General features: G+C 37.6%; 1 protein-coding gene across 3 annotated transcripts in view; it reads left to right on the top strand.

Annotated features, from left to right (window-relative positions):
* The first annotated feature begins 539 nt into the window (after window positions 1–539).
* The window catches only part of LOC127450177 (structural maintenance of chromosomes flexible hinge domain-containing protein 1-like), a 92,359-nt gene continuing 65,757 nt past the window's right edge, over window positions 540–27,141 (top strand). For all 3 annotated transcript variants that reach the window (XR_007898925.1, XR_007898926.1, XM_051714040.1), the window contains exons 1-18: window positions 540–897; window positions 1,055–1,130; window positions 2,718–2,876; window positions 2,959–3,041; window positions 3,190–3,323; window positions 3,497–3,617; window positions 8,879–8,998; window positions 9,083–9,249; window positions 9,385–9,475; window positions 9,565–9,775; window positions 13,471–13,588; window positions 15,620–15,803; window positions 18,072–18,143; window positions 18,970–19,095; window positions 20,882–20,995; window positions 25,036–25,142; window positions 25,406–25,488; window positions 26,512–26,619. Coding sequence is in view for 1 of the 3 variants with exons in the window: in XM_051714040.1 (XP_051570000.1) it covers window positions 760–897; window positions 1,055–1,130; window positions 2,718–2,876; window positions 2,959–3,041; window positions 3,190–3,323; window positions 3,497–3,617; window positions 8,879–8,998; window positions 9,083–9,249; window positions 9,385–9,475; window positions 9,565–9,775; window positions 13,471–13,588; window positions 15,620–15,803; window positions 18,072–18,143; window positions 18,970–19,095; window positions 20,882–20,995; window positions 25,036–25,142; window positions 25,406–25,488; window positions 26,512–26,619 (2,212 nt within the window). In the remaining 2 variants the exon portion in view is untranslated. The remainder of the gene's footprint in view (window positions 898–1,054; window positions 1,131–2,717; window positions 2,877–2,958; window positions 3,042–3,189; window positions 3,324–3,496; window positions 3,618–8,878; window positions 8,999–9,082; window positions 9,250–9,384; window positions 9,476–9,564; window positions 9,776–13,470; window positions 13,589–15,619; window positions 15,804–18,071; window positions 18,144–18,969; window positions 19,096–20,881; window positions 20,996–25,035; window positions 25,143–25,405; window positions 25,489–26,511; window positions 26,620–27,141) is intronic.

Here is a 27,141-nt window from a genome sequence, read left to right on the forward strand (position 1 = left end):
AGTGCAGGGAGGAATATATTTATTCTTGGTGTTATTTGTAAAATGTTGAAGTCCCTCACATCTGTATGTGAATGTTACTCTGGCAGTAATCATTTATCAGTGTCATGCAGCCTGTTTTATTCAGTGGTGTGCTGAATGGGGTGCCAAACATTGACAAGACCCACATCATGACCCATGAGCGTGTAAACAGGTTGATAATGTTCTGAGAATAAAACAAGTAAACGGGTCCACTTTGCGGCCAACATTAAAATAAGCTTTTAGAATCTCTTTCCCGAATATTTTATTTTACTATTAAACCAGACTCCTGATATAGAGTGTTAAATTGAATACTAAATTACCATTGCATTGAATAAAATGGTAAAATAATCAATTCATAATTTTATTCAGCCTTTATTCAGTTTTACTAACACATGATAGAAAGTATAGCAGCAAAAATTCAAGCAATTGTAGAATGGTCCCATCAGTACCACGACACAACTCACCAATGCACGTGACTTTTGACAGCGCTCGAAAGTCACGTGGCTCGAACGTCATGACGCTGCAGCGAGACGGAATTCGGGAGATGCTTGTGGCGCCAAGTCTTTAAATGTGTTTATTTACCGCCTCATACCGTACAGCGTGATGGTTAAACGCGGTGACAACATTAAACAAAGCTGAAGCGCTGGAGGAAGATGCCAGAGGTTGAGCGGTGAACCCGGTGTGTGTTTCACGAGTATTATTATTATTAGTGTTTCAGAGAAACGGTAGTGTGAAACGAACATGGCGGAGGACCGGGGGAAGAGGCGTCTGAAATCGGTCTGTGTGTATGACTGCCGCCCCGAGAGCAGTGCAGCCCCGCCGCGGGAGATAGACATCGCGAACCGGGACTACAACATGTTTCTGCAGGCGGTCAGACAGGTGAGACAGACGCTTACGGATATAAGTTAGTTACTCTGTTTACCATGGTAAAATAAACACATGCAGTGGCCTAGAATAACCTCTCTGTGATTTTTATGGGACTTAAACCTTTTAAACAGGTGAATCCAGCATTGTCACGGTTTTCTTTGCATTGTAGGTGTTTTCACTTTGGCGAAACGAAACTTTCGTTATCAGCACGACGGACCGGAGGGAGATTGATGAAGAGCTTTACAGTAAGAAATGTTCTGTATAAATGCATTTTTATGTATTTTTTTGTTTAGAATAAATATCAAGAAAAAAAAGATTAAAAATGAAAATTTTATATTAGAAACTATAACAAGATGATACATTCAGAAGTAAACAATGTAAAAAAAAATATCAAAAATATTTTATAAATTAATTCCCCCCTACAGTTTTTAGGTACATTTTAGTTTTAGAAACATTTTTAAAATATTTAATTATGTGTATATACACAGTTGAAGTCAGAAGTTTACATACACTTAAGTTGAAGTCTGGTTCATCCTTGGGAGCAATTTCCAAACGCCTGAAGGTACCACCATGTTCATCTGCACAAACAATAGTACGCAAGTATAAACACCATGGGACCACGCAGCCATCATACTGCTCAGGAAGGAGACGCATTCTGTCTCCTAGAGATGAATGTAGTTTGGTGTGAAAAGTGCAAATCAATCCCAGAACAACAGCAAAGGACCTTGTGAAGATGCTGGAGGAAACAGGTAGACAAGTATCTATATCCACAGTAAAACGAGTCCTATATCGACATAACCTGAAAGGCTGCTCAGCAAGGAAGAAGCCACTGCTCCAAAACCGGCATAAAAAATCCAGTGTGTGTGTGTGTGTGTGTGTGTGTGTGTGTGTGTGTGTGTGTGTATATATATATATATATATATTTATTATACACCGATCAGCCACAACATTAAAACCACCTGCCTAATATTGTGTAGGTCCCCCTCGTGCCGCCAAAACAGCACCAACCCGCATCTCATAATAGCATTCTGAGATGATATTCTTCTCACTACAGTTGTACAGAGTTGAGTAAATTGGGTAAACCTAAAATTTAATATTTGAAACTATAAGCAAAAAAAGGAAAAAAAATAAATAAAAAACACACATATATATATATATATATATATATATATATATATAAGTTTTTAGATTAGGTACATTTTTAGTTCTAGATCAAATTTTGATATATTAGATTTTACTATCTATCTTTTATAATTAAAAAATTATAAATATTATGTAAAAATTATTTTTAAATTAACAGACATTTGTAGATACACAATTATAAAAATAATCCTTGAGACTCTAAATTGTATATTTAAAAACTGTAAACATAATGTTGGTTAAAGGTTAAATTGGTCAAACGTAAAATTTAATATTAGAAAAAAAAATAAAAGAGAACATAAATCATATGCAGATATATCGAAACATATTTAAATAGTTTTTTATTTTATTTTTCACTGTTTTTAGATGATTTAAATTTCATTTTGAAATATTTGATTTTATTAATTATATAATTTTTATTAGAATTTTTTTAAATAATCTGTAAAAAGTTTTTTTTTTTTTTTAATTAATAAACATTTGTAGATCTAAAAATATGAAATTAAGAAATCTATGAGACTAAATCTTATGTTTAAAAATTGTAAACCTACCGTATCACTTTTTTTTATCTTTGAATACCGTGAACAATGGCCATTGATAATTAAACCACTGTTTATTAAGCTACTTGGCTATTCAGATGGTTTTATTAGTTATGTATTGGTATTGACTTGATTGTCTGTGTTGTGATGTTACAGAGGAACTGGATGATGGGAAAACTTTGCATCTGCTTCAGTCTGTGGATCAGGAGCTGCCTTCAGCGACTCAAGAGCGGATTGAGTATCTGCCTCACTATCATACTCTGGTGCAATGTGGCATGTACGAGTACTACGCTAGTGAGGGACAGAAAGCCCTGCGTAAGTGTGCATGCTCTCCTCTCACATGCTTACACACAGTGTCACTTTGATATGGAGTTCCTTTTATTTTCTTGTGTTGCAGCCTATGCGTTTGCTGAGCTCATTGATAACGCACTGTCAGCCACAGCAAACAACACAGGATTCAGAAGCATTGAAATCAGACTGGTGAGAATTCAACAGTGACCCTGACACTATTTCAAACCCTAGTGTAAACCCATCACTTTACCCACACATTTACAGTATTTATACGTTGATCTGCCATGTGTTAGTGGTCATGTAGCAGATGTTTTAGTTCTCTTTCTGTTGTTTTCAGTTGTTTGATGAAGCTCAGGGGGGACCTGCAGTCGTGGTGATGGATAACGGATGTGGAATGACATCTAAACAGCTGAACAACTGGGCTGTTTACCGTCTGTCCAAATTCGTACGAGAAAACAGCATGTTTCATGGGTATAGTCTTCTTAAAAGCTGCTTTCTTTCATGCCTGGCTCTTTTATCATCATCTGAGATGAGCCACTCCAAAACTAGCCGTAATTCAGATCTATTCAAAACAAGTCTTTAATGAGCCTTTGAATTATCCTACAGATTTCCTGGGTTCATCTTTTTGCTTTTCTTTGTTGAAGCCATAGCGATCATAGCGGTTACGTGCGCCCCATTCCGGTTCCACGCAGTCTGAACAGTGACATCTCGTATTTCGGAGTTGGAGGCAAACAGGCGGTGTTTTACATCGGTCAGTCTGTCAGGGTAGGTTTGCATGCTGCTTGCTGCTTTCTGAACTCCAGCTTTTATTGCCACACTTGTGAATTATTAAGTGTTTTATTTTCTGAGATTTAGTCCTGTAACTGAGCAGGGGTCATTTATTTCGGGAAAGGTCATGCTCTTAAATTTGTTAATGTCGTTTTAATGGCCAAACTCATTTTCATTTGTGTTACATATATTTACTTGCTTATTTGTTCTCATTTTTATGTTTTTTAAATGTAAACGTTTTAAAGTGTGGATTAAAAATATGTATAAACTTAATACTTAAGAACGCTAATTATAATGAATTAATTTTAAATTAGTTAGTTACTATGAATAAAATGTTAATTTATTATTATAATAAAATGATAATAACAATATAAAAGATAATATATCATTAATAATATATAAATTATTACCATAATTGTATTATGAATCACATTTTAATATTATTAACAATATATGATAATGATAAAAGTATAAAATAGAATAATTATGTCATTAATAATATATAAATTATTATCATAATTGTATTATTATTATTAATACAATTTTTATGAATTAATTTTTATGAATTAGTTATTATTAATAAAATGTTAATATTAAAAATATATGATAAAGTATAAAATAGAATATGTAAAATATCATTAATAATATGTAAATTCATATAATTAATGAATTAGTTATTATGAATACAATTTTAATATAATAAGGTTGGTAACGTAACTTTCTCTAATAATTATAATACAATTTTAATAATTATAATATAAAATATAATATATATGTTGTATAATTAATAATATATAAACTATTACCATAATTGTATTATTAATGAATTAGTCATTATGAATAAAATGTTAATATTATTAAAATATATAATAGTAGTAATAATAATAATAATAATAATAATAATAAAGTATAATATATAATATATAAATTATCATAATTGTATTATGAATCAAATTTTAATTCATATATTTTTTTAAATGAATTAGTTATTATGAATAACATTTTAAAATTGTTAAAAATATATGATAATAATAATAATAGTATAAAATAGAATATATACAGTGTTTCCCCCCGGATTTTTTTCAGCAGCGGTACTGCTGTGCGTGCGTCCACAATCCCACAAACACCGGACCCGTATTAACGCGTGTTGGTCAAAGAATAGATTAAAACTGGGGTGTGAAACTCAATTTCAGCCTGGGCCACAACAAGGTTTATTTGTGCCCTCAAAGGGCCCTTTGAAAATGTGGTACCAGCACCTGCTTTGGTAGCACCCATGCAAATAATATTACATGCTAAGTGCATTGAAATGCACATTTGATAGTACAGCATTGATTTTGAGGTTAGGATGCAGATGAAAATTATGATATTAACAACAGTAACATCTGTGGAAAAAATTAACACCTAATTTCTATATGGCTAAATTGAAATATTCCGACAGTGTGACTAAGCTGGGTCTTCTTTACAGATTCCTTTCATCAGGCTCCTACTGATTAAACTACAGTCATCTCTTGGAATTTATGAAGGCAAACAAATCGACTTACATTTTCCTGCAATCAGAGAGCATTACAAGAGAACAGATTTTACACAGATGGAAAACTGATAGCTTGGTCCATCATTATGAAAATGCACCATAGTTCTTCCATAGTATCCATAGTTTTAACAATATTTGTAATAGTTCATGGTAACCATGTAACAGAACCATGTACTACAATGGTTAGTAAATAGGGATGGTTATTTTGTAATTACTTGAGTTACTCGGGCGGCACATGTACATATACAGTATGTTATACATGTTTGGCTGCTGCATTGTGTCTCGTTGTTCCAACGTCTGTTCATTAACATAGGCTGTTATAATGTGGTCTGTTACAAAGTACCAAAGAGGGCATAATCAAAATATAATGCATAATATTTTGTCATCATGTGAAGACTCACTGGTCAATTCAGTGAAACAGTGCTCAGAACATGTGTCTCTGTTCTTCCTTCAGGTTACCGTAATAAGCTTAGTAAGTGCGCACACCGCTGTTTCTGAATCGCGTATCTGTAAACCGTGGTTTCCGTGACGCCATAATCGTCACATTTTTTAAATGCAGTGTTAAGTTGAAAGTAGTTTTGAAGACCCTGCATTCTGTTACATTCAGATGTGCTCCATCTAAATGTTTGAAAGGAAGATTTCGCCTTGTGTTGTGTGTGTGCGCGTGCGTGCACGCTTCTCCAGAGTGTAGAGCGCCATCTCTGCCCTAGACAGAAAGTCACACTGCGCTCTGTTGGAGTTTGTTGCTGTGATGATTCATGCTTCCTCCCAACTTGGAATTTTAAACTTCATGTGGGACGGCGCTTTATGTTGAACTTGCAACTCGTGTGGAAGTCTTCAGCTCTGATTTCGCTGAGATGCAGGTGTGTCACGCAAACATGTCGGCACCGAGGGAGATTTAAGTCAATGATAAACCTTCACTTTTATTAAATAATATACATTATCGAAGGTTCTCCATTTATATGACAATAAAACCTGTTTAGCAAACGTGTGCAGAGACAGATGTTCAAAACACGGTGGATTGAACTTTCTTTTGATTATTGTAAACCTGTAATCAGTTTGGTTGCTATGAGACGTCTCTGTTGTCAATCAAGATGTTGCTGAAAATAACAACATAATCAATCTCAAAATTACTAATATGGCTCCTCTTTGATATGTACGTAGTGTGTAGTTGTCAGGTCCCGAGTTTTGAATTCAGTGAAGTCACGTTAAGCATTTTCATTTTCGATCATCTTTTTCATGATCGATCACTGCTGTCACTTCCGAGTACACGTGCCCATCCATATTAGTAACTGTGGTTTCTGTATAAAGAACTATGGCATTTTTGTAATGAAAAAACAGTGGTCTAAATACATTTAAAAACTTTTTCTGCCACAACTACCATAGTTAATACAATACAGTTAGTGTTATTGCAGTAAATCCATGGTAAAGTTTTGTAAGTGTTGTGATCTGAGAATTGAAAAGCCTTCCCATTTATGTTTTCTCAGTGCCGTTTAGAGTATGGGGGCTGTTTGTTTTGAACTGATTTCATCACCGAGACATAAGAGTTTTGCACAGACAGCTCTGTGCCTTATTCAAACGAGGTTCGCAATCCCCGCCGCGCTTCTCACTGGTTCACAAGTGCATTTCAATCAATCACATTTATTTGTATAGCACATTTAAAAACAACACTTGTTGACCAAAGTACTTTACACTAACAAAATTTAAAATACAGACACAATTAGAACATGCACAATATAAGCCAAAACAATAACAGTAAATCTAAGAACAGTTATAAGCAATAGAAAATAGTCTGAAATATTCTGTGCGGTTGAGACCAGTCTGCGAATTACTGCACCTGCTCTGCCCTCGTGCTGCACTGATGAAGCTGTGCTGATAATTGACCCGTGTAGCGCTGTTTGCGCTTTTGAAGCGAGCAAAATGCGCTCCAAAAAATACATATGACGGGAATGCTCATTTATATTAACGAGGAAATCGCTAACTTATTGTTCAGTGAAACGTTGCGATCCCCTGCCATCCTACATTTCAGAAAAGAGCTTGTGGGCCACTTGAAATGAAGCGAGTTTGACACGTGTTGTTATGTGGTGACGACACTGTAAGTTTGTGTATCTGTGTGTGGGGGGTCCCTTTCGCAGTGTAGAAAGTGCACCGCTGACTGGGGCTGGCAAGCGTTATGTTGCGTCAAGAATATTAAATTAACCATGTGAAATCCCAAGAGCGGCGCGCATAATCCAGCAGTGGCGCAGCGCTGCTGCAAAATGCTTATAGGGGAAACACTGATATATAATATCATTAATAATATTTAAATTAATATTATATTTTTTATGGAGTAGTTATGAATACAATTTTAATATAATATATTAAAGTTGATAACAATATCACTTTTTTGTCTTTATGAATTTTATAAAATGGGCGATCTCTGTTGATAATTTCAGAATCACTCTCCTTAATAAGCTGCTGTTGATGGATTTATAAAGGATTTTAATTTATCTCTATTGCACTACATGAGGCATTTGTACCAGGGGAAATAATTATTTCAAAATTCAAAAGTTGTGTAGCTTTTAGCCCATGTCCATTAGCTTTAAGGCATATGCCGGTATACTCCCGAAAGTTAATAAAATACACATTTAGCAGGTATACGCACCTAAACTTTATAGTCTTTTTCTTTCTGAAAAACAGGCCAAGGGGTCTCTGCAGGCCTACTGTCAGTAAGGTCACAGGTGTTTACATAGAATGGATTTTATTCGTTAGCTAGTAGTCCCCCTGCTAATCAATATTCTCAGATGCTCGGATACTGAAGGCTTCACGATACACAGTAGTCCTTGGGTGTGGTGAGCGGGGCTAAGCGTATTTCTTCCATGCCGCTGGACATGTACCGTTAGCAGTAAATCTTCAAGCAAGATGAAGGGTGCTTTCACACTAGCACTTTTGGTGCGCACCTGGGGTCGAATTACGTCAAAATTCGGTTCGTTTGGATAATATGAACGCTTATTTGTCTCTCATGTGTGTAAAATGCAATTAAAAAAATACATAAAAATTGGCCAGTAAAAAATTTTGACTGGCTGGTACATTTTCTTTTTATCTACCAGCCACCTTGGCAGGTGGGCTGAAAAGTTAATTTCGAACCCTGCTACTTGCCACTGACTAGCAAAACCAAGTAGCAAATCATGGTTCTGCTGGGCTGTGATATAAACTAAAGGCTTTTGGCTATTTAAATATACAGGAAAAGTCCCTTGAGATTACCTGCACCAGTTTCCTGTATCAACAGGAAATATGTCAAGACAGCAAAGAAATTGTAGCGCTGCAACTACTTTGTAATTATTTTGAAAAACGATTAATCTGTAGATTATTTCTTCGATTAATCGGTTAGTTGGATAAAAAGCCGAATCTAAAAACAGAGTTTGTTTTATTAAAAAATATCAATGTGTGATTGAATGCTATACATTGTGTGAAATACAGTTTTAAAATAAGAATGGTACAATATATTCTGCAGGAGCACAAACATGTAGTCGATAATGAAATTTGTAGCAACTCTTTGCATTATCGATTTGATCAGTTAGTTGTTGCAGCACAAAAAAAAAAATGCATTCGTCAAAACCATTTCATGGGGTCTTAAAAAAAGCCATATAACAGTCTTAGACATGATTGGACTCATATAGTTTATTTAGTGGTTTACATGTATGCATTAACATAATACATGTGCATCAATGTAATGTGTGTGTTTTAGATGATTAGTAAACCTGTGGGATCTCCAGATGTTCATGAGTTTGTCATGTCTAAAGAAGAGTTTGAGCGAAAGGAGAAAAACAAGGAAGATATTTACTCTGGCTTCATCAGAAACAGGAAGGTGAGTGAGATACAAGTATTTCATCACGCCATCATCGCTTGTCCCAGTATTTTATAATGTTAAATGAATTTTTTTCTCTCTCAGCCTGGCGATTTCTCTCATGTGAATGTGAGTGCGGAGCAGTTCCTGCAGTCCATTGTTTTGGAAGAGGAAGGTAAGGAGAGCTTCACTGCAGTTGTGATCACTGGAATCCAAGCAGAACACATCATCTACCTCAAACAACACTTCAGTCTGTGGACCAGAGAGTTGGCGTACGTCTTAAAAGCACATGCACTTGGGCCTAATTATGGAAAATAATTATAATAAATTTGCCAAATACTTAAACGCTATACTTCATTATTTAAAGTCCAGTCATGGCCCATTTAATGATGTTTGTGCTATTTCAGGCACACTTATCATTACTATATACACGGCATTGATGGAAACGACCAGAAAAAAACAAGACTGACTGACTCTGTGTCCAACATTGACATTCAGGTAAAGATACACGTACAGTATGTGAGGCTTCAGGTGCCATGAATCATCCCAGTAAGCTTTAGAATGACCTTTTAACCTCTGTCTCTCAGATCAGTTTGTTTGAGCGCTCCACTCGAGTTCCCCGCGTGATGAACCTGCGACAGGTGGATAATGACATGCAGACGCTGTATGTGAACGCCAGCGTGTCAACGTTTGAGTTTAAAGCCACTGGAGCTGGAGATTCATTAGTAGAGGGATTAATCCGATATCATCCGTTCCTCTACGATCGAGAAACTTACCCAGTGGATCCATATGCAGCAGGTATTATGGTTAAAATTATAGACAACAACTGAATTTAAACAAAATTGCATATTATTGCAATCAGTAAAAATATCAAACTCATCAAATGTGTCATATGTTGTTGGAAAGCTCTCAAAGAGTAGAATACAACCAGACTATTTACTCACAGACAAAAATATAGCGAGTAATATCTAAGTATATCTTTGACATTTATGTTGGTGTTCCTTATATGCCACGTTTTTGCTTACAACTTCATGAAAAATAAACGGAACTTAAAGTATCATATACCATTATCATACAAACGAGTCTACACAGAAGGTAATCGGATGCATAGATCATTAGATAATCCACACGAAGCACAATGTTACATATGGCCACCAGGAGATGGCGCCAAGTAAATGACACACACTCGATGACTCAAATGGCACAGAATGAAACTCATTCTCTGAAATCTCATTACTAAAATCATGTCTCCATGTTATGCAAATCTTTAGTCATTGTTGTGTTTGCATGTGTAATTAATTCTTATGTACAATTCTTATGTTTTATTTGTTTGGAGAGGCTTTTGGACACTATGATTATTTTTGTAATGCGTCTCTCTGAATCTATCATAAACTTTATCATTACGAATTTTGAAAAGTTGTCTACAATGATATCAAACACTTGACCCTCCTTGTTTTTTGTTTTGTTTTTTTTGTCTAGCTATAAGCCTTTAATTTTGGGTATGCCACTCAAACAGGAAATCTTTAAAAACACCCTTGGAGCTTAAAGGGTTAAAAGAAAAGGAGGGAAGAGTCCAAATAATTTTTTGTGGTAATCAACATTATGCTACAAATGCTATCGATTGAGCTTAACTTGTATTGAACCCGGAATATTACTTTGCTTGCTCTTTGAATACATGCGAGTTTTCAAGGTTAAAAGTCATGAAATTTGATTTACGAATATCTAGTTTTCTTAGGGTAACTCCATTTAACCTGAACAAAATGTGCCTTTTCATAAAGATATATACAGGTGCATCTCAATAAATTAGAATGTCGTGGAAAAGTTCATTTATTTCAGTAATTCAACTCAAATTGTGAAACTCGTGTATTAAATAAATTCAATGCACACAGACTGAAGTAGTTTAAGTCTTTGGTTCTTTTAATTGTGATGATTTTGGCTCACATTTAACAAAAACCCACCAATTCACTATCTCAAAAAATTAGAATATGGTGACATGCCAATCAGCTAATCAACTCAAAACACCTGCAAAGGTTTCCTGAGCCTTCAAAATGGTCTCTCAGTTTGGTTCACTAGGCTACACAATCATGGGGAAGACTGCTGATCTGACAGTTGTCCAGAAGACAATCATTGACACCCTTCACAAGGAGGGTAAGCTACAAACATTCATTGCCAAAGAAGCTGGCTGTTCACAGAGTGCTGTATCCAAGCATGTAAACAGAAAGTTGAGTGGAAGGAAAAAGTGTGGAAGAAAAAGATGCACAACCAACCGAGAGAACCGCAGCCTTATGAGGATTGTCAAGCAAATTCGATTCAAGAATTTGGGTGAACTTCACAAGGAATGGACTGAGGCTGGTGTCAAGGCATCAACCACACACAGACATGTCAAGGAGTTTGACTACAGTTGTCGTATTCCTCTTGTTAAGCCACTCCTGAACCACAGACAACATCAGAGGCGTCTTACCTGAGCTAAGGAGAAGGAAAAACTGGACTGTTGCCCAGTGGTCCAAAGTCCTCTTTTCAGATGAGAGCAAGTTTTGTATTTCATTTGGAAACCAAGGTCCTAGAGTCTGGAGGAAGGGTGGAGAAGCTCATAGCCCAAGTTGTTTGAAGTCCAGTGTTAAGTTTCCACAGTCTGTGATGATTTGGGGTGCAATGTCATCTGCTGGTGTTGGTCCATTGTGTTTTTTGAAAACCAAAGTCACTGCACCCGTTTACCAAGAAATTTTGGAGCACTTCATGCTTCCTTCTGCTGACCAGCTTTTTAAAGATGCTGATTTCATTTTCCAGCAGGATTTGGCACCTGCCCACACTGCCAAAAGCACCAAAAGTTGGTTAAATGACCATGGTGTTGGTGTGCTTGACTGGCCAGCAAACTCACCAGACCTGAACCCCATAGAGAATCTATGGGGTATTGTCAAGAGGAAAATGAGAAACATGAGACCAAAAAATTCAGATGAGCTGAAGGCCACTGTCAAAGAAACCTGGGCTTCCATACCACCTCAGCAGTGCCACAAACTGATCACCTCCATGCCATGCCGAATTGAGGCAGTAATTAAAGCAAAAGGAGCCCCTACCAAGTATTGAGTACATATACAGTAAATGAACATACTTTCCAGAAGGCCAACAATTCACTAAAAATGTTTTTTTATTGGTCTTATGATGTATTCTAATTTTTTGAGATAGTGAATTGGTGGGTTTTTGTTAAATGTGAGCAAAATCATCACAATTAAAATAACCAAAGACTTAAACTACTTCAGTCTGTGTGCATTGAATTTATTTAATACACGAGTTTCACAATTTGAGTTGAATTACTGAAATAAATGAACTTTTCCACGACATTCTAATTTATTGAGATGCACCTGTATATACATTTTTTATTTTATTTTTTATTTACACAGTCTTTGACAAAGGTTTTTCAAATATTATAAATATTTTTAAAATTAAATTGTCACTGCTTATTTTTTCAAGAAAGAACAATAAAAGATTGTTCCATTCTACTTATGCCAACATTTCTTTCTTACAAGAATGTCAGCTTTTAAGGACTTTTATTTTCTATTTTTGTTTTACAGTCTACGGACAGCTAGACCAATAAAAACATTTTTACTTATGTATATATGTACTGTGCAAAGGTTTTAGGCACTTAAGATGTTTCACAAAACATCTTAAGATGGTCATTTATATCTTCGGCTTTAGTGTGTCAATAGGAAATATAAATGTTAGACTCCCAAACATTACTTTTGCAAATAGAAAAGATTAGAATAGAAGAACAGGGAGCCCTGCAACAGATGTCATGGTCCCCACAGAGCCCCCCTCTGAACATCGAGTCAGTCTGAGATTACATAAAGAGACAGAAGCAATTGAGACAGCCTAAATAGATAGAAGAACTGTGGTGAATTCTCCAAGAAGCTTGGAACATCCTATCTGCCAACAACCAAGAAAAACTGTGTCCAGGTGTATCTAGGAGAATTGGGGCTGTTTTAAAGGCAAAGGTGGTCACACCAAATATTGATTTACCTTTTTTATGTTTACTGGACTTTGTATGATGTTAACCGATAAATGAAAACTATTTATGTCATTATTTTTGAAGACATCCTCACTATGCAACATTTTTCACAAGTGCCTAAAACTTTTGCACAATACTGTGTGTGTGTGTTTATATATAATATATATATATATATATATATATATAATAACTCCTTAAAGTGACTTTGCATTCAGAAATAAAAAATTTCACTATAGTAGAGGTGTATACAAGTAATTGTTTGGTGTAAATTGCATTTTTTAATGTATTTTTGAAAAACTTAATTCATCTGGACAAAAATAAATAAATGAGTGTCACATCATTGTTCTTCCGTGGTTTAGTCGATGAATGTTGTGAAACAAGCACAAATCTTCCATCTTTGTAACCTCAATTGTATCATCTCGAGCATCCCTTGATAATTTTTCCACAAGCTTTGTATACATTTATATTTTCTTGTGTGGTTGTATTTCAGTTTCCGTAGAGGATGAAGATGAAGAGTTTATTGTTTTGAATCCCGAGGGCCGGGGGAAACGTCCGATCTTTGAGTGCTTCTGGAATGGACGTCTGATCCCCTACACTTCTGTCTCGGAGTAAAACTAGCACACATTCGAACACCTTTATACCACTTAATGCTATATTACAGTGACATAATTCTCTGGCGCTCTAATCGGAAACCTAATTTATCAACAACTGACCCATCTTCAGATATAATTTAGTTAGTTTTGAACAATCTTTGAAACATCCCCTCAAAATTACATGTTTAATGTTGAACTTATATGATGTTTGGCACAGGCTGGTTTTTCACATTAAACAAGCTTTTAAAATAGCATTTCATCTTGAAAGAGTGCCAACTATAAATATCAAATATTTTATAGTAGACATACAGTAAACCCTTCATTTTGACTAAAGTTGAACTAGAAGAATACTTACAAATTGTATCTGTTTGAAACAAATACAGATTCATGGTTTGTATTCAAAAACACTAGTTCAGAATACACTGATGAGCCAAATCATTATGACCATCTGCCTAACATGCAGTCGGTCCTCTGCGTACCACCTATACAGCACCGACCCGTCGAGGCGTGGACTCTAAAAGACCCCTGAAGGTGTCCTGTGGTATCTGGCACCAAGACATTAGCAGCAGATCCTTCAAGTTCTGTAAGTTGTGAGATGGCGCTGCCATGGATTGGACTTGTTGGTCCAACACATCCAACAGATTCTCAATTGAATTGAGATCTGGGGAATTTTGAGGCCAAGTCAACACCTTGAACTCTTCATCATGCTTCTCAAACCATTCCCAAACAATGTGTGCAATGTGGCAGAGCGCATTATCCTGCTGAAAGAGGCCACTGCCATTAGGGAATACCATTGCCATGAAGGGGTGTACCTTGTCCGCAACGATGTTTAGGTAGGTGGCACGTGTCAAACTGATGTCCACATGAATGGCCGGACCCAGAGTTTCCCAGCAGAACATTGCCCAGAGTATCACACCAGCTTGTCGTCTTCCAACAGTGCATCCTGGTGCTATCACTTCCCCAGGTAAACGGTGCAAACGTGCACGGCCATCCACGTGACATAAAAAAACTGACTCATCGGACCAGAAATCCTTTTACCACTTCTCCAAGTTCCAGTTCTGACACTCACGTGGCCATTGTAGGCACTTTCAACAGTGGACAGGGGTCATCATGGGCACTCTGACCGGTCTGTGGCTACGCAGCCCCATACGCAGCAGGGTGTGATGCACTGTGTGTTGTGACACATTCCTCCCGTAACCATCATTAAAATGTTCTGTGACTTGTGCCACAGTAGACCTTCTGTCAGTTCAGATCAGACGGGATAGCCTTTATTGCCCAACGACCTGTCACCGGTTTGTGGTTTGTTGCTCCTCAGACCGCTGTCGGTAGGTACTCACCACTGCTGACTGGGAACACCCTATAATCCTTGCCGTTTCAGAGATGCTCTGACCCAGTCGTCTGGTCAAAACAATTTTACCCTTGTCAAAGTCATTCAGGTCTTTACTCCTGCCCATTTCTCCTGCATTCAACACGTTGACTACGAGAACTGATTGTTCACTTACCATCTAATCTACCCAGACCTTGACATGTGGCCTTGTTAGGAGATGATCAACGTTATTTGCTTCACCTGTGAGTGGTCATAATGTTTTGGCTCATCGGTGTATAAACGTCTGCCTGACGGACAAAAACAATGAGCAAAAAATCCCATAGACTTCCATTGAAAAGGTCACCACACATATCTAGGGATCAGGGTGTCATAGAGACGGGTCAGTAAGCAACACTCAAACACTTGGAGAATCCAAAGCCACTTTGGCCAAATACAACAAAAATGGCCCAAACATAACAAGAGGCTTTATTGTAAAGATTTATGATCAGTAATTCTGCATGGTTTTTAAAGATTATTGGCAAACAGTCAAAGACAAATGGTGAATTAAAGGTAAACAGAAAAGCAAATATTTTCAAGCAGATTTCAAAACAACTAGAATATTATATTATGTGTTTTATTCATTATTATGAATACATTAATTAGAAAATGTTTGTGTTTCCAATAGATCAGAACTCTAGATTTTTCACCCACAGGAATCATAAAATATGTGTGTGTTTTAGGTTTGAGTGGTGTGCGAGGCCAAAGAAAGCAGGTCCTGTACCGCTGGAGTGTTATAACCGCATCTCAGGAGTCCTCTTTGCCAATGACCGATTCCAGGTCAGCACCAACAAACTGACCTTCATGGACCTCGAGCTTCAACTCCGAGACAGAGAGACCATCTTTACCAGAGTGTACAATGGCCAGGTACACAAAAAAACATCTGGGTCCTCATTTATAAAACGTACATAGGATCAGATTTGATCCTTACATCCATGGATTTGATCCTATGTCAAAAGTGAGGAACAAACCGGGGTTTCAAACTACTCACCTTTTGGCTAAAGTCACCTTTTTTGAAGCTGATTTTCCCAATTGTTTGATACAATTTTCTACATTTTACTTTTAAAATCCCTTGTAACGTTGTGCTTTTTCCCTTGAAAAAGCACACAAAGGCAGCATATAAGTAATCCATACGACTCAGTAACCATCAGTGGATAAAGTTGAAGTCAGCAGTTTACCTATACTTAGATTGAAGTCATAAAAACTAATTTTTTAACCACTCCACAAATTTAATATTAACAAACTATAGTTTTGGCAAGTCATTTAGGACATCTACTTTGTGCATGACACAAGTAATTTTTCCAACAATTGTTTACAGACAGATTGTTTCACTTTTAATTGACTATATCACAATTCCAGTGGGTCAATTGATTTGATAGTCCACGATGCCATGTATCCAAACAAGATGTCCAGGGCCTCTGGCATAAAAACAGCCCCACAACATTAAAGATCCACCACCATATTTAACCGTGGGCATTGGGTACTTTTCCATATGGCTACCTCTCTATGTGCACCAAACCCTTCTCTGGTGTTTGCTGCCGTAAATCTCTATTTTTGTTTTATCTGACCAGAGGCTTTTTTCTTGAAACTCTACAGAACAACTTGTTGTAATGTAGGTGACGTCTGATTGTAGCTTTGGAGACTTTCTGAACCAAGACCCAACTAATTTCTGCAATTCTCCAGCTGTGACCCTTGGAGAATTTTTGGCCACTCGAACCATCCTCCTCACCATGCGTGGAGACAATATAGACACACGTCCTCTTCCAGGCCGACTCTTTAGATCTCCAGTTAATTGGAACTTCTTAATTATTGCCCTGATGGTGGAAATGGATATTTTCAATGCTTTAGCTATTTTATTATAGCCACTTCCAATTTTGTGAAGCTCAACAACCTTTTGCTGCACATCAGAACATATTCTTTTTTTTTTTTTTTTTTTCTTTTTTTTTGGTGGGGGGGGTTCCCCTTTTCTCCCTAATTTGGAATGCCCAATTCCCAATGTGCTTTTAAGTCCTCGTGGTCGCATAGTGATTCACCTCAAACCGGGTGGCGGCGGATGAATCCCATTTGCCTCCGCGTCTGAGACCGCCAACCCTCGCATCTTATCACGTAGCTTGTTGAGTGCGTTGCCACGGAGACTTAGCACGTGCGGAGGCTCCACGCCATCCACCGCGGTATCCACGCTCAACTCACCACGCGCCCCACCGAGAACGAACCACATTATAGCGACCACGAGAATGTTACCCCATGTGACTCTACCCTCCCTAGCAACCGGGCCAATTTGGTTGCTTAGGAAGCCTGGCTGGAGTCACTCGGCACACCCTTGGGTTCGAACTAGCGAACTCCAGGGGTGGTAGCCAGCGTCTTTTACCACTGAGCTACCCAGGCCCCCAGAACTATATTCTTTAGGGAATTTGGCTTGTGTTTTATATCATATTTATACCTCTGTGAAACGAAGTCATGGCTGAACAATTTCATGTTCCTAGTCACCCAGGTGTACTAAAATTTTTTAAATATGAATGGGAATATACTTCCCCCAGATATATTTTACTCATAAGAATTTCTAGGGGTGCTAATAATTGTGGCAAATGTGTTTTGAAGAAAAATATTTATTTAATTATGAGATTTTCCCCCCCATCCCCTTCAATTAGTTTACTTCAGTTAAAGATTAGATTTTTGTGAATATTTTGATTAGAAGATCAAAAGGATAAACAACAAAGATATATTTTTTTCATTGCCGCATTTGCTCATATTTACCAAGGGTGCCAATATTTTTGGCCACAACTGTAGGGAAACAGAACACTATTGCCATGTAGACTATGCATATTTCATTATATGTAAAAGAGCATGTAAAGCTCTTTTTGGAATTAAGGTATAGCAAGAATATGGACATTGGTTGAAGATTGGATTCACAGTAAACGCAGTTAATGAATTGATTTATTATTGAAAATGAAAATGTATAACTCATGATGACTTGTTGATTAGGCTGCATATATGGGCAGAAACCAGAAGCAAAGTTTATTCTACAAACGTCTATAAATAAGTCACCTGAACTCTATAAGACTCTTACTGCGTGCATTCGTATGATGTGATAGATGATGCCCAGTATTCATTGTCTGTATTCATGTGTTTAACCAGGAGCTGCGTGTGAAAATCCATAAGGAGTTTACTAGCTGGTTAAAGGAGTGTCATGAGCGCTTTGATAAGCAGGTACGTGTCTGTGAATTTAAAAGGGAGAGTAGTTGCCAAGGTTTGATTGGTCAGTAACATTTTCAAGTCTAAGGGAAATGGCAGTTATGTAACAGTAGAGTGGACAGAAAGTTTCTCCCAGCATTTACCGGGTTTATTGCTAAGTTTTTATGGTTTTGCACAGATAAAGTTAGTTAAGTGATTTTATCACACTAAACGTCATGTTAACACGTGTAATGTTTACGTCTTGTGGCTATAATTTGAAACTATAATTTTTAATGTTTATGGACTGGCCCATTCATTTATATTGTAAATGCCTTTCTGTAACTACATTTTTTATTTTTTATTGTATTTTAATTGAGTTTAACTTGTTGAACCCGGAACATTCCTTGAAAGTTATGTATAGATATACAGTTGAAGTCAGACGTTTACATACACATAGGTTGAAGTCATTAAAACTCATTTTTTAACCACCCCACAGATTTCATATTAGCAAACTATAGTTTTGGCAAGTCGTTTAGGACATCTACTTTGTGCATGACACAAGTAATTTTTCCAACAATTGTTAACAGACAGATTGTTTCACTTTTAATTGACTAAATCACAATTCCAGTGGGTCAGAAGTTTACATACACTTAGTTAACTGTGCCTTTAAGCAGCTTGGAAAATTCCAGAACATTATGTCAAACCTTTAGACAATTAGTCAATTAGCATCTGATAGGCTAATTGGAGTCAATAGGAGGTGTACCTGTGGAATTGAATTTAAATGTATTTGGCTAAGGTGTATGTAAACTTCTGACTTCAACTGTATATAGTTGGCAATTAACATGTTTGTGTGCTTTTGCAGGTGAAGTTTGAGGGATTTATGGGTGTGATGTCACGGATGGATATAGCCATCAAACGGCTGCAGTCACCTTGGGCTCTATTCAAAGCCATTAAATGGGATGGCAAGACTTACAAGACAGGACAATATGTGAGAACTGATCTGTCTACAGTATACACACAGTCACAGTCAACACGCAAAGACACAGAATTAACCTTGCATTGTGTGTTTATACAGTTGTGCTCAAAAGTTTGCATACCCTTGGAGAATTGGTAATATATGTACCATTTTTAAAGAAAACGAGTGAGCAGGCAAAACACATTTCTTTTATTTCTTATGGGATTCATATTCAACTGTAGGTTATAACAGAATGGCACAATAATAAAACAAAACATGGCAACAAAGAAAAAAATGAAATGACCCCTGTTCAAAAGTCTGCATACCCTTAGTCCTTAATACTGTGTATTGCCCCCTTTAGCATCAATGACAGCGTGCAGTCTTTTGTAATAGTTGTCTATGAGGCCCCAAATTCTTGCAGGTGGTATAGCTGCCCATTCGTCTTGGCAAAATGCCTCCAGGTCATGCAAAGTCTTTGGTCATCTTGCATGAACCGCACGTTTGAGATCTCCCCAGAGTGGCTGGATGATATTAAGGTCAGGAGACTGTGATGGCCACTCCAGAACCTTCACCTTTTTCTGCTGGAACCACTGGAGGGTCAACTTGGCCTTGTGCTTAGGGTCATTGTCATGCTGGAAAGTCCAAGAGCGTCCCATGCACAGCTTTCATGCAGAAGAATGCAAATTGTCTGCCAGTATTTTCTGATAACATGCTGCATTCATCTTGCCATCAATTTTCACAAGATTCCCCGTGCCTTTAGAGCTCACATACCCCCAAAACATCAGTGAGTCACCACCATGCTTCACAGTGGGGATGGTATTCTTTTCACTATAGGCCTTGTTGACCCCTCTCCAAACATAGCGCTTATGGTTGTGACCATAAAGCTCTATTTTGGTCTCATTTCTACAAATTACAGTGTGCCAGAAGCTGTGAGGCGTGTCAAGGTGTTGTCGGGCATATTGTAACCGGGCTTTTTTGTGGCATTGGTGCAGTAAAGGCTTCTTTCTGGCAACTCGACCATGCAGCTCATTTTTGTTCAAGTATCGTCGTATTGTGCTCCTTGAAACAACCACAACATCTTTTTCCAGAGCAGCCTGTATTTATCCTGAGGTTACCTGTGGGTTTTTCTTTGTATCCAGAACAATTCTTCTGGCAGTTGTGGCTGAAATCTTTCTTGGTCTACCTGACCTTGGCTTGGTATCAAGAGATCCCCAAATTTTCCACTTCTTAATAAGTGATTGAACAGTACTGACTGGCATTTTCATGGCTTTGGATCTCTTTTTATATCCTTTTCCATCTTTATAAAGTTCCATTACCTTGTTACACAGGTCTTTTGACAGTTCTTTTCTGCTCCCCATGGCTCAGTATCTAGCCTGATCAGTGCATCCACGTGAGAGCTAACAAACTCATTGACTATTTATACACAGACACTAATTACAATTTAAAAAGCCACAGGTGTGGGAAATTAACCTTTAATTGCCATTTAAACCTGTGTGTGTCACCTTATGGGTCTGTAACAAGGCCAAACATTCAAGGGTATGTAAACTTTTGATCAGGGCCATTTGGGTGATTTCTGTTACCATTATGATTTAAAAAGGAGTCAAACAACTATGTGATAATAAATGGCTTCATATGATCACTATCCTTAAATAAAAGACAGTTTTTTTGCATGATCAATCATATTTTCAAAATCAATGCCAAAATTTCACAATTTCTGCCAGGGTATGCAAACTTTTGAGCACAATTGTATGTATATGAAGAACATGTAAATGTTCATGCGAAAGAAGTTATATCTTGAGTTTTTCTTTCACTCTTTCAGGTGAAGTCGGTGAAAACTCACCCGATTTTCTTTGGCTCTGTCGTTCAGTTTCTGCTCTTTGGAGATCATGAAGGTGATGTGTACGCCACAGGAGGACACGTGCAAGTTGCACTGGTGAGGAAATAAATAACTGTCGCTATTAAAGCAAACTAACATTTGCATTATGTTCATGCTGTATAGCCAGAGGAGTACTGGCTCCCCCAGCTGAGCCTGGTTTCCCCCAAGGTTTTTCTCCACTAACAACATCTTACAGAATTGTTTTTCCTTGCCACAGTTGCCTTTGACTTGCTAACTCAGGGCCTAAAGATTAAGGCATGATTTACAGTAATGTTTTTCACTGGGGACTTTAAGACATTACAGACATTACAGTATGATTTTCTGTAATGCTGCTTTGAAACAATGTGTATTAGGCCTGTGTTGATACAATCAAATATTGATATCGTGATACTTTTTCTCACAATATTGTATCAATATTTTAGATCAGCATTTCTTAAACTATGGATCACAACCCAAATTGGGTCACATAGCCATACATGTTGGGTCGCTATGTATTTTAATAAATGTGCAATAATTTCCTAAGAGTAAATGAAATTGCTAAGAGCAAATTCGCTCTCTTCAGTCCACACTTCAACGCCGTTGCGCTGGCCGGGAATGTCTTTCTCCTTCACTCCGCAAAATCATTCATTAGGAATGTGCACTCTCTCCGCGATATGCAGCGAGGCAGATGTGCTGTCACTAAACCTCACAACACAGCGGTTTCCATATACACTCGCCTAACAGAAAGATGACCAATTCCTCGATTAATTTGTATGTGTCGGTTTTGAATGAACTGTTTTTGTAAGTGTCAGAAAGAGCAAGCAGTGAGACTGAAACTGAGCTTGTTTCTCTCACGGACATGCTGGGTCTCTCTCACGTTTTGGCTTTAGGGCAGGGAAAAAATATAGATTTTTACATTGCTGCCTTATCGCAATCTTCTTTTAAACAATCCCGATGTCGATTCTTAAAATCCCAAGATCGCTATCTCTGTTTATCCTCAACCCTTACCCTAAATCCCTTGCATATGCAGCTACAAATTTGAGTGATTAGCCACTGGCTGGTCATTTTTCTGATCTCACTCAATAGTGATTGAGTAGCGTGGAGACTTTCTGTGTAATGTGAGTCCAAAGACGAGACCCATGCGGCACGCAATCCATTTGTCACTGAATAATGTTTTTTTTTAATACCTTTTCTATTCTCTACAGTCAGTTATTGATCAAAAACAACAAAAGGAAAATGTAATTCTAATCACACATAGCACGGATGCTGTAAAGAAGCCATTCGACCAAAACAAACACTTCTGTCAAAGTCCCTGTTGCAGGTCTTAGAGAGACATTACCATTTTAGCACTTGCTCTACATATCAGTGTGAACTCAATGTAAATACTTGTAAATAGTACAAATTAGGCATGTAAGCAACAAACATGTCACTCAAAAGTATACAATTGATTAAGAACACCTGTACACCTACTTATTCATGTGATTATCTAATCAGGCAATCGTGTGGCAGCAGTGCATTAAATCATGCAGATCGGGTCAGGAGCTTCAGTTAATGTTCACATCAACCATCAGAATGGATGGCAAAAACCACAGGCTGGTTTGAGTATTTCTGTAACTGCTGATCTCCTGGGATTTTCACACACAACAGTCTCTAGAATTTACTCAGAATGGTGCCAAAAACAAAAAACATCCAGTGAGCAACAGTTCTGTGGACGTAAACAACTTGTTGATGAAAGAGATCAACAGAAAGGCTACGGTAACTCAGATAATCATTCTGTACAATTGTAGTGAGCAGAATAGCACCTCAGAATGCACAACACGTCAAACCTTGAGGCGGATGGGCTACAACAGCAGAAGACCACGCCAGGCATTTTATTAGGACCATAGTGTTCCTAATAAAGTGCTCCATGAGTGTATATGTGTATATATATATATATATACACACACACACACACACACACACACACACACACACACACAGTTGAAGTCAGAAGTTTACATACACTTAGGTTGAAGTCATTAAAGCTCATTTTTTTAACCACTCCACAGATTTTATATTAGCAAAGTATAGTTTTGGTAAGTCGTTTAGGACATCTCATTTGTACATGACACGAGTCATTATTCCACAAATTGTTGACAGATTGTTTCACTTTTAATTGACTATATCACAATTCCAGTGGGTCAGAAGTTTACATACACTTAGTTAACTGTGCCTTTAAGCGGCTTGGAAAATTCCAGAAAATTATGTTTAGGCAGTTAACCAATTAGCTTCTGATAGGCTAATTGAAGTCAATTGGAGGTGTACCTGTGGATGTATTTTAAGGCCTACCTTCAAACTCAGTGCCTCTTTGCTTGACATCATGGGAAAATCAAAAGAAATCAGCCAAGACCTCAGAAAAAAATTGTTGACCTACACAAGTCTGGTTCATCCATGGGAGCAACTTCCAAACGCCTGTAGATATTGCACGTTCATCTGTACAAACAATAGTACGCAAGAATAAACACCATGGGACCACGCAGCCATCATACCGCTCAGGAGGGAGCCGCATTCTGTCTCCTAGAGATGAATGTAGTTTGGGGTGAAAAGTGCAAATCAATCCCAGAACAACAGCAAAGGACCTTGTGAAGATGCTGGAGGAAACGGGTAGACAAGTATCTATATCCACAGTAAAACGAGTCCTATATCGACATAATCTGAAAGACTGCTCAGCAAGGAAGAAGCTACTGCTCCAAAACTGCCATAAAAAATCCAGACTACAGTTTGCAAGTGCACATGGGGACAAAGATCTTACTTTTTGGAGAAATGTCCTCTGGTCTGATGAAACAAAAATTAAACTATTTGGCCATAATGACCATCGTTATGTTTGGAGGAAAAAGGGTGAGGCTTGCAAGCCGAAGAACACCATTCCAGCCGTGAAGCATGGGGGTGTCATCATCATGTTATGTGGGTGCTTTGCTGCAGGAGGAACTGGTGCACTTCACAAAAAAGATGGCATCATGAGGAAGGAAAATTATGTGGATATATTGAAGCAACATCTCAAGACATCAGCCAGGAAGTTAAAGCTCGGCCGCAAATGGGTCTTCCAAATGGACAATGACCCCAAGCATACCTCCAAAGTTGTGGCATAATGGCTTAAGGACAACAAAGTCAAGGTATTGGAGTGGCCATCACAAAGCCCTGACCTCAATCCGATAGAAAATGTGTGGGCAAAACTGAAAAAGTGTGTGTGAACAAGGAGGCCTACAAACCTGACTCAGTTACACCAGTTCTGTCTGGAGGAATGGGCCAAAATTCCAGCAACTTATTGTGAGAAGCTTGTGGAAGACTACCCAAAACGATTGACCCAAGTTAAACAATTTAAAGCCAATGCTACCAAATACTAACAAAGTGTATGTAAACTTCTGACCCACTGGGAATGTGATGAAAGAAATAAAAGCTGAAATAAATCATTCTCTCTACTGTTATTCTGACATTTCACATTCTTAAAATAAAGTAGTGATCCTAACTGACCTAAGACAGGGAATGTTTTCTACGATTAAATATCAGGAATTGTGAAAAACTGAGTTTAAATGTATTTGGCTAAGATGTATGTAAACTTCTGACTTCAACTGTGTGTGTATATATATATATATATATATATATATATATATATGTGTAATATAGTATAATATGGTGGAATACATGGATTTTGTATATTTTTAAAAAGCTGAAATGTGACCAAAATGATGAAAAACTAATTATAAAATAAAATTTGTAAAAATAATAGATCTGTTATTTAACAAGTTGTAATGTCCCCTGTATAATTAATAACAGGATGAGCTGAAAGATTTCATACTGTAAGCAAAATGGACGTTATAACTGAAATATGCCCAAATTAATTGAAATTGAAAGCTTGTGAATCAAAATTGAATCATGATATCGTGATGTATCGAATCATGACATGTGTATCGCAATATGTATCATGGCTGGCGATACCCAACCCTAATGTGTATTGTGAAAAGCGATATACAGATAAAAATGACTTCCACGTTGACAAATAACGTTTTAAAACTGCACATTTAAAAAAAACTAAATTAAAGAAAATCTGGAAACGGGGCCTCTGTCTTGTGTTTCCATAGGAACCGAAGGAGCTGTATGATGAGAAGAGAATCATTCCCATCTCAAAGATTGACAGACAGGCTACAGCCGCAACCATTAACAAGAACATTGAAGATGAGCTCGCAAAGTGAGAGCTGATGTTTCATTCTGTGTCTTGACATCATCTCTGTTTCCTCTCTGTTCAGCTGACGGGAGGGCAAGCCATAAAAGATTTCTAACATTTGTTTACAAAATTATCTGCTTGGGTGGGAGTCAGCAGGGCAATATGATATTGTTAAAATTGCGTGTTTTTTTATGTTTTAAATATAAAGCTTTAAAGGCAGTAACGGTAGAGATTTTGCTTTAAGGATGTTCTATGACAGCAGTCGCTAATATTCTTGTTGTCATTAGATTTCCAGACCGGTTGAGGGTTTCATGGCCTGAGGGAAACCCATGGTTCGAGAACGACACCCGAATGACTGGAACACCCTTGGGTAAACACACATACACACTTTTGCAGTACAATATTTAAAAGTAAATAGACTGCCCAAAACACTAAGTCTCATTCACTAATAAATGCGTTCAAGTTGCATACTTACGTGCGCAGAAAAATGTCTTGCAAAATTTCCACGGGATTCACAACAGGTGCGTACGCATGTTCTAACCCTTATTCTAAAGTTGATAAATCGGGATTATTCAAAATGAGGTAGCGTGTCGTGTGTTAGCTGGAAGTAATTTGCATAAACACACCCAAACCGTCTCCATATAAGGGCTTTCTGCCTATCCTCCCAATTACAGCTGTTCATCTCTGCAAACATATTGTACCCTCAGTACACAGAAAAAGATTTTTGAGTAAAGACAAGCGTGTCTGTAACAGTTCAAGGATGGGCAAAGAGGTAGCGGGAACCGGCTGAACAGTAAACGTAAAGGTTTAATGATATAAATGAACTTAAAACAACTTAAAACAAACACAGACACACATGCAGCGCGGCCACGTGCGTGCCCTACAATTATTATCACACGACGTCTGAGATTTCATGCACTGATTTGGACGGGACAAAAGATGTCCGTGTTTATTACAGAGGTGGGAGTGCCTGTTTCCTAGATTTGGGCGTTATAGAAGGTTGAACACAATTTAGGTGATACAACTAACGTATCTTTTATACTTTATCGGTTTAAATGTAAAATTCTCATTTTAAAAATTAAAATTGGCCCGGTTGCTAGGGTGGGTAGAGTCACATTGGTTTACCTCCTTGTGGTCGCTATAATGTGGTTCTCGCTCTCAGTGGGGCGCGTGGTGAGTTGTGCATGGATGCCGCAGAGAATAGCGTGAAGCCTCCACACAAACTAGGTCTCCGTGGTAACGCGCTCAACAAGCCACGAGATGTGATGCGCGGATTGACGGTCTCAGACGCGGAGGCACTCAAAACAGATCATACTTTTACTTACACCAGTACCGGTTCAGTATTGTATGCTTTTTCTTTTCTTTTTTTAAACATAAATTTGTTCTTGTTCAGGTCCAATTAAAGTGGAGATTTTGAACAAGAAAGGAGAGTCGATGTCTCGTCTGCCTGTGACTGTCAATACCAAGAAACTCTTGATTGATCTCAAAGTCATCTGGCACTGTGAGTCTCCCCAGCAATAATTATTGTTTAAAAACACCTTGGAGGAACTACCATATCTACATGCATCCCAAGTATACTTCACCTATTCCAATGTGGTGATTCTGACACAGTGCATCCGGAAAGTATTCACAGCGCTTCACTTTTTCCGCATTTTGTTATGTTACAGCCTTATTCCAAAATGGATTAAATTCATTATTTTCCTCAAAATTCTACAAACAATACCCCATAATGACAACGTGAAAGAAGTTTGTTTGAAATCTTTGCAAATTTATTAAAAATAAAAAACTAAAATAAATCACATGTACATAAGTATTCACAGCCTTTGCTCAATACTTTGTTGAAGCACCTTTGGCACCAATTACAGCCTCAAGTCTTTTTGAGTATGATGCTACAAGCTTGGCACACCTAGTTTTGGGGAGTTTCTCCCATTCTTCTTTGCAGGACCTCTCAAGCTCCATCAGGTTGGATGGGGAGTGTCGGTGCACAGCCATTTTCAGATCTCTCCAGAGATGTTCAATCGGG

The sequence above is a fragment of the Myxocyprinus asiaticus genome, chromosome 2 (genome assembly GCF_019703515.2).
Source record: "Myxocyprinus asiaticus isolate MX2 ecotype Aquarium Trade chromosome 2, UBuf_Myxa_2, whole genome shotgun sequence".
Taxonomy (NCBI): domain Eukaryota; kingdom Metazoa; phylum Chordata; class Actinopteri; order Cypriniformes; family Catostomidae; genus Myxocyprinus; species Myxocyprinus asiaticus.